The 8827-nt window shown below is 36.0% G+C and overlaps 1 protein-coding gene across 1 annotated transcript; it reads right to left on the reverse strand.

Moving 5' to 3' along the window:
- Positions 1-2887: 2887 nt before the first annotated feature.
- Positions 2888-6315, reverse strand: LOC147849930 (uncharacterized). The gene is made up of 5 exons (XM_087337092.1): positions 6202-6315; positions 3878-5182; positions 3635-3736; positions 3400-3546; positions 2888-3308 (listed from the first exon to the last, which is right to left on the reverse strand). The coding sequence occupies exons 2-5, from the start codon at positions 4862-4864 to the stop codon at positions 3183-3185; spliced, it is 1362 nt and encodes a 453-aa protein (XP_087193218.1). The 5' UTR covers positions 4865-5182; positions 6202-6315; the 3' UTR covers positions 2888-3182.
- Positions 6316-8827: the final 2512 nt, after the last annotated feature.

The following is an 8827-nucleotide window of genomic DNA, read 5'->3' on the forward strand; positions in this document are numbered from 1 at the left end:
TCCCCATTAGTGCAATGTATTTTAGTGATAATGCTCCTTAGGTCAAAAGTGTTGGCGCCATTTTAGATCTGGATTTTAGATAAAATTGGTTAGCAGAGCTAAATTTAGTCATGTCTGATACAGAATATGTCAGACATTCTGTGTAGAGATAGTTTGATGGATTTATAACCGTCAAACAGTTAGAGTCAAATTTAGCTAAAATTTTCAATTCTCAATTCATGGAAACATAAGGAGAATTTTCTTATTCACTGGCCTGAGGTGAATTCCCTCTAGGTGTTATGTTGAATACCATTCATCTGTTTAGCTTTAACTTGTATATAACACGCTCATTTGGCAAATGATTGATAGTGTAAGTCTCAATGAGTGGCTTTACTTCTACATTGCTTTATTCATTGATTCAGCAAGCTGATTTGCCACAGAAAAAGAGATCAAACACATTATTGATTTTAACGCATTAACCCATTAATCCACGTAGTCCCATAATCCTTACCAAATAACAGGTTGTAGTCATCATGTTATCATTGCAACAGCTGATGCATAACCAGGTTCCCTTTGACATAGGCTGCATCGTAATATGAGAAAGAAAGGACAGGACGTTGTCCTGATCCATAAAAATCTTCCACATGATATAAGGTACTCCTTGGAAAGACATGATTGACCTTCAACCATGCTTTTACAGCATGCTTTTCTTTAAATCTCTGTATATGTTGTATATCCTCTTTTAGCATTCTACACAAGAACCGCCCACCTTCCTGAAGCCTATTATGAGTTCTTGCATATTCCGAGCCAATGATCCTAATGCAATCATCAATGTAATCTTGATGGCATCTGCGTCTTTTTTGAAAATGAAATTAAATCATGATGAGCTATTGCCAAAGATTATTAAACACCACTCTGAGAGTTTCGTTTGATGTCTTGATAAGTAAGCGTGGACCATGGTTTCCACCAGATGTGCAACTTTATCACAATCTGGATTATGATATGTAGTTTTTCAGGATTGTTTTAAGGGTCAAGCTGACCCTTTACACCTATACCTGTATGGACTGATGGTATGTGATTTCCTACCATTTAAATTACAGACCATGTATGTCTTTTATGGCTAGAATGATACCCAAGAAGTACAAAGAAATCCAATAAATGGTATAACAAAAAGGATGAAGCTAAGAAGTGGTTTTTCTTGCTCTTCATCTACTGAAACAGTTTTGGGAAGATAGAACAGTGAAATTGGAACCTTGTAAACTCTTTGTAAAATTTAGCGTTTAATGTATGAAATCAACGTGTAGTTGAAAATAGTATTCAGGGAATATTTTTCACGTGTATCTAAAACTGTTATTAAAATTTAACGTTCAAATACCACGAATAGATAATATTATTGAAGATTTTGGCAAAAATATATTTGAAAGATTTATGAATAAAATTTAGCATTTGTGAAACTACAGACCACAGCAAAACTGTAGTTAAATGAGAGTCTGATCTTCAAATATATGATAGTTAACAGAAGAAGATGAATTGAGTAAATTTGTGTAGAGTCCGAATGCAACAAATATATGAACGAACATGCAACCTTCAAATATGTTTCTTAAGGTAAATTTGTTAAAATGCTTGAGACATTTTCAGAACTTCTATCATTCGTCTTTAATTCTTTTTAGAGATTTGAGATGATGAATCATGATGACAAATTGGAAATCTCAAATCTTCAGGGATAATCACTTTCAATTATTGAAAAAGAAAGTAACTGAAACAAAACTAGTCATGTTACACTAAAGGAGCCAGGCAGGCATGGACTAGTCATTCTGTCCAAGCATTGATGTGAATTAATTAATCATTGGCTCCAATTACACATTCCATAGAACAGTAGATTAGTCCTTTAACTTGATGATCTTATAATAGGGAATGAATGGGCAAAGGAATGACTGTTATCTCTCATACCACACATATCCCCACACAATTTTGCAAGGTTAGCAAAAGATAATCAGTCACATCAGCATCATCATGGCTTTGCACTAGATATTGCTAGGGTGTCATCAAGTTTAAGACATGTAAAAACTCGTATGAACATGAATCATCATAACATCCTATTGCTCTATATACCCTTCCAACAAGAGAACTACAAGAATTGATGATATTCTTTCTAAGAATAATTAATTAGCATCAAAACATGGTTTCTTATAGTTTCCAACGCTTGAAAGTTTTTCTTCCTCTCAAGGCGTCAGGTGAGTCAAAGAGCAAGGCCAACCCTTCCATGCTACTGCAACCATTATCATCACTGTTGCATTAGTTCAGATGCAATACTCTACATTAACACACAATACTCTGATTGAATTAGTTCATTTATTTTGTATAGTATTCATAACACGACAAGCTTGGCCTTGGCTTGAATTCCCCATTTATCATAGAACAAACCAAAAGACAGATCATGGCTGATCTCACATTAGAAAATGAATATGAACATAAATACATACCTTAGAAATGAGAAATGAAGCTGTTATTTCCGTCATCATTCAAGCCTTGAACAAAGCCAAGATCTGTGTTATGTACATGTAAATAAATAAACATATATCTAGAAGATGAGCTGTATTCTCCTGCATCTCATCTGTTCTTTCTACATCCTCATAAAATACAAATAAATGGTCATTGATACCGTACACATCTCAAAATCAAGTACAGGTATAGCGAGCATATGATCCAAGCAAAGCTATTGCATGGAGTGTAAACATGAATAGCCATATATAGCTCAACCAAAAAGTAAAATCCTGGTTCTTTGCTCACATTACTTCTCTCTAGTTTGACGTGGATTAGCAATGCTAGCTTTATATTTAATTATTGCGTGAATTCAATCATATTAATCATCAGTTATAGATGAGTAAATTGAAAATCTGACCAGGTATTTGCGTGTATAATATATGATAACCTTTTCACAGCTCTCTAAGAAAATTTACAGCCTTGACTCCATGAGTAACATATTTAAAAGAAGATAACAGTTTTAATTACATTCATCTGCCTCATCACCTACACATTTATGTACACAATCTTTGTTGACATGGAAGCAGAACCATTTGTTAGCATGGGCCAATATTATTCTTCATCTATGAAATAATGAACACATGGTCAGACACAATGGTGCCTTATCTCCCACTATTTTGATATTTAACTGTACAATGAATTGTTTTGTCTTCGCTCCTTCAAGAGGCTGAAGCCTTGCAAATTGGGCACTGATCTTTTAGTAACAGCCATTCCTCAATACATCTAAAATGATGGTTGTGCCCACACCTCAACATACCCAATTCACTGCCTTCTTCATAGTCCACCTATACATATTAAAGATCACGATGCATAATTACGATAATGACTCCAGCATTTAACTCAAGAATATAGCTAATAATTAGGAAGTAAATTTACCTGGCAAATGCTACACTTGATTTGGGCATCCTCATGAGTAGAAGCAGCATTGTTGGTGTAGGCATGGCTTTTTAAACATCTTGAGATCATGTCTTTCTTCAGGCCTGTGCACACATTTCCTATGCTTTCCTCTAGAGCAAGGAGGTCCTAGTCATGTAAGAACACATTATTATTTCTTATCCGTGTGCAGAAATGTCTAAATAAAATAAAAGTTAGAACAATAAAAAATACATACTTCATAGGACATGTGGTCAATATCTAGGCGCAGATCTCTATACTGATCTTGTGCGTGTAATCCTCCTGCAAGGATCAGATTGGTATCCCACATAAAAACTTGCTGCAAAATAGGAACATCCTAAGTCATTAAAACTATATATTATTGCACTGCCTACCTTTTTACATAACTTCGCTAAAAATAATTATTCACAAGGGGAACAAAATTCTTAAATTGCTCACCCTCAACAAATTAACTACCTACCTGAGACAGTCCAAATGTGGGGCATTCTTGGTTTTCTTGGAATGACTCAAATGGGAATTGTCTGAAGGATCTGAAAACAGGATTTTCAACTGTTGTTGGGACACGGTAGCCCTCTTGATAATCTGGCGATGATGCTAGTCTATTCAAATTAGGGCTCTGGAGAGCGCTTGTATATGCCCTTCGTGCATCAGGATTCGACAAATACATATCAGGACTGCTCATGTAGGAAACTGGAGATGAGATTATTTCAAGTGATTGTGCTCGATGGGACAAACCAAACAAGAAAGGCATTCTTGTTCGAGAAGTTGAAGATGACGCAGTATAGACGGAGGAAGCAAGATTAGGTCGATAATGATGATGATGATAATGATGATGATGATGTGAAAGAGCTCCTGGAGTATTGGTGGACAAGGCAGAATCAATCTGTGGATCAATTGTGTTTCTTTGTGAACTGGACTCGTGACCATGGAATTCAATGTTCCCATTTCTTGCCAAACTTTGTGATATTTCATCATTAGAGAGAGATACAGTTGAAATGATCTCATAAGATGCTGAGGAGGTTCTCGGGGTTCCTTGATTGACCCTGCTATTCTCATCACGTGATGGGTACAAAGCGTTATTGATATAAGTGATGTTGTCATCGGACTTGGAGATTGTTCGCCTCATTAAGCACCAGTTTCTTCCACGGAGAGATGATGAGCACTGTCTGGACACAGATGGTGAATCACGCCTATTAGTTGACAAACGTCGTTCGCGAAATAGTCCTCTGAGTCTATAAAGTAAGCCCCAACAGTGCAACGTATTATTTTGGTGTTCCAGTCCATCAGCACCTTCATTACTATGCACAATACTGTGAGGTGATCTATGTTTGTTACGGGCTGTGGTTCTAGACGTCCTTGAAGGAAGAGCATCCAAGGAAGAAATGCAACTCAATTTTCTTAAACATTGCCTACCTTTCCTGAACTTCAAGCTATAACCTGAGAACATGCTTCCTTCCTTTGGCAGCGTTTTGGTCCAGGTAATAAGTCTACCAAGAAAGCTTGAATGACCAGATGTAGCCGTTTCCGACTCCTCAGGTTTTCCCTTATAATACCCTCAAACCCTTCTCTAGTGTTAGTTGGGGTATCATTGCAATTTTCTGTGATTGTCGAATCACCAACCATTCTAAGTAGGAAATTGTAAAGTTTTTAATTTCACTTCCATTTCCTCTTGAAATACACAGATATTTCCATTGCAATTAAACTTAGCATACTTTCGGGGTCATCCTCCTAGATTTCATTTAATGATATTGCAATCTCCATACACCTGTTCACAATAAAACCATAGGGATTTAGAGAAGCAGTTTATGGATTTTCAACAGCAAATGCTTGTCCAAACACTTTGTGAAGACATGATTCCAAAAAACACTAACAGAATAGTTTATTATTTATGCTTCCTTGGTCAATTCATGTGCCATCTTGCAGTAATAGAAATGGTTTTCTTTTCCATACAAATATTTAGGCTGCCAGTAATTTCCAGACCAGGATGGCAATTTGTAAACATAATCACAAAGGGAAGTGTACAATATCAAATGCAAACTTTTACAAGCACATTGTCATTGAAAAATTACATGATTTTTCTCAAGCTTATTATGCCATAGTCGCCCCCCAAAGACCACACAAGCTTTAGGCTTCTTGTTCTTGTTTAGAGAAGATAATAATAATGCACTACATGATTTTTCTCAAGCTCAATATGCCGTAGGCGCCCCTCAATGACCACACAAGCTTCAGACTTCTTGTTCTTAATTAGAGCAGATAATAATGAGCTTCAGACGTCTTGTTCTTCCTCTAAAGAACCAATTATGTTCCTATATCACTTGTTACAGCATATTCTTAGATCACTTATCACTTCTTACAGCATATTGCTTCACCATGCACTTACTACTTGAGTAACATCCATGGTTTGATACTGCAATATACATCCAAAAGGTGATTGCACAATCAATGATACTGCTGCAAAAGTTAACACTTCCAAGTCAACATTTTAAGTCAAGACTCTTGTCTGATATCAAAGTTTCCATTTCTTTTATAAACAGCAATAGAATGAAGGCATCTTTAGCATGTCTCTTGTCAAAAAGTGGTAATCAAGGGCGTGCCTAAAGGTTTATCATAATCTTGCATATAGCTGATGTAATAAACTCCTAATTCCCAAGAAAATACGGTTTATAATTAATCAAGTCTTTGTTCTACCTTCATACAAACATAACACTAATTATGATATATATGAGAACTTCCTTCCTGAAATGTAATCTAGCGAAAAGTCAATAGATTGAGTTCTTATTCCACCTTTACATGAATATAAAGACGTTAATTTTGAAATATATGCATATGTGCATTTCTGAAAATCCTAATCCTGAGGAAAGATGAAGAATCAAAGTCCTGTTTGGCCTTCTAGCACACATAAAGACAACAATTTCTGCATGTGCAACTAGTTTGAAGCATTCCTTCCTGATGAAGTAATACCAAGGTAAGTTGATCAAATCTGAACCTTTGTTCTATCTTATATAAACATAAAGTCGTTAATTTTGGGAGATACGTACATCAATCTTGAACCTCTCCTTCCAAAAAATGGTAATCCAAGGGCAGGTTGATGGATCAAGGGCTTTTTTCTTTCTACCCTCATATAAATATAAAGACAATAGTTTTCGTATCAAATGTATAGCTATGCATTCCTGTCTTTCTATAACCATAGAGAAAGTTGAATAGATCCGAGTCCCAGTTCTAGCTACCTTCATATGAACATAAAGAAGAATATACATATATATGAGGACATTCATTGAGATTTTCACATTCATGAATCAGGGGGAAAGAGAATCTCCTTCATGCTTTTCCATATCACGGAATAAATGCAATCTAATAACTTCTTAAACCACTACATCATCCTGTGAGTGATTAATTTGATGAATCCACACAACTTTCATAAGAAGGTGAAGATACAAAACTCCGAAATATGTATATATATCTTTCTGACGCCTTTCATTGAAGCAAAAAAGTTCATTCTTGACTCGACGAAGAATCACGTGGTTCTTTAACAACAAGCCATATTAGCAAGCTGACACTCATTAAAAGTGATCTCATACCTTTGAACCGATTCTTTTTCCTTTCGAGTGCATGATTGACAGAAACGAAATTTGACATCATTTGAAATTAAGAAATAGGAAAGAAGGCTCTTCATTCAAAAATTTCGTGCTGCGAACAAGGGAAAGGAAATTGATTACTGACCTGCGGTGGAAGCTCATCCGATTTCCAAGGGCGAAACGAGGGGAGAAACGTCGAGGGGGGGGGACGGAGGAGAAAAGGAAAGGGGAGATCAGGCCCTGGCTCCGATGTAACCGCATCAAAGAAAGGAGGAAACTTTCTGTTGTTGAGCTAGAGGCAGAAGGGAAGGGAAGGGAAGGGACTCGGGAGTAATATTATGGCCGCCGGCGATGGCGATGGAAGCTCGAACCGGTTACCAAGAACGGGAAAAAACAGGGGGAGGGATCGAGCCCTAGCTGCGATGCAGAAGAAGCAGAAGCGATGGCGATGGCGATGGCGAACCGCAGACCAGAAAAAAGGGAAAGAAATCGAAGGCCAAAATAAAAATGCAACAGACAAAACTCAAAAAGAAAAGAAAAAGAAAAGAAAAGAAAAGAAAGAAAGACGAGAAAGCAGCAGGAAAACAAACTAAATGAAAAAATAATCATAATAAAAGAGCATTAATTAATGTCAATATTTTTATATTAAATATTCGTATTATGGATGGATTGTATGTGCATTTTGTGTACTATTATCATCACTAAATATTTCACATTAAATTAATATTTCATTTTATTTTCAAAATATTAATCGGATTCTTTCCAGAATAAAAGCAGGAATATCTTCTTCTGTCCCTCGTTCGTCTCCCCCCTCAGATTGCGTCATCGTGACGTCATAAACCGGCCGCCGTCTCTTAATTCGTTTTCCTTCAATTGTGACGTCATCAGCATACGTCACGGGGGCCAACTGAATATTTTCTCTCTCTCTCTCTCCCTCTCTCTCTCTCTCTCTCTTCTTCCTTTCTTTTCCGCTTCGCTTCCATCGCTTTTATTTTTATTTCCATTTTATTTATTTTTTCTTTTTAGTGAATTAAATTAATCGATTATTTAATATATTTTATGTGAACTCGTGGGGTAACTGAAATTCGTTTATGACGTCATCGTTCTCATCATACGTCATACATATATATATATATATATATTATATTTTATATATATAATAATTTATGCATATCAATATGAATTTGCCAGCCAACAAATAAATAATTCACTAAAACTCTTCACTGTACATATTTATTGTTTTTAATTCATTAAAAAAAAGGTATTATTCAATAATACGTCTTTCCGCTTTGTTTTTTCTTTTCTTTTTTGCTCTTTTACAAAACATGTGTCATGTGTTATTTATTCACTACTAGTGTTTTTCCTTCTAAAACTCCTCGCACTATTTATTGTTTTTAAAAAGGGGTATTATTCAATAATACATCTTCCTCTTTGTGTTTTTCTTTTTGCTCTTTTACAAAACAGTGTTTTTGGTATGTGTGTGTATGTGTATGTGTATGTGTATGTGTATGTGTATGTGTATGTGTATGTTTATGTGTACGGTCACTCTCTCACATCTGCCCTAAGTTCGCCCGTTGAAATCTAGCATTAGTCTATTCTTACTTGGCACTCTTGAGTGGCTATCCCTAAACTTGCTTGATTTTCACTCATTGTATTGTGTCAAGTTCAAGATGGGTTCGTTCAATCCTCACACACATGGGAAAATTGTGTCGGAGCAAAACAACAGGTGGATTATTTGTATTGTTGCGTCTCAGGAACACTCGTTAGGACCACCACTTCATTCAACAATGATTGCTTATCATGGACACGTGCACATTTTAAGGGAGATAGACTTT

The sequence above is a fragment of the Azolla caroliniana genome, unplaced genomic scaffold, assembly GCF_043228905.1.
Source record: "Azolla caroliniana isolate FFs.n. ecotype wild unplaced genomic scaffold, voAzoCaro1.0.p SCAF_22, whole genome shotgun sequence".
In the NCBI taxonomy this organism is placed as follows: Eukaryota; Viridiplantae; Streptophyta; class Polypodiopsida; order Salviniales; family Salviniaceae; genus Azolla; species Azolla caroliniana.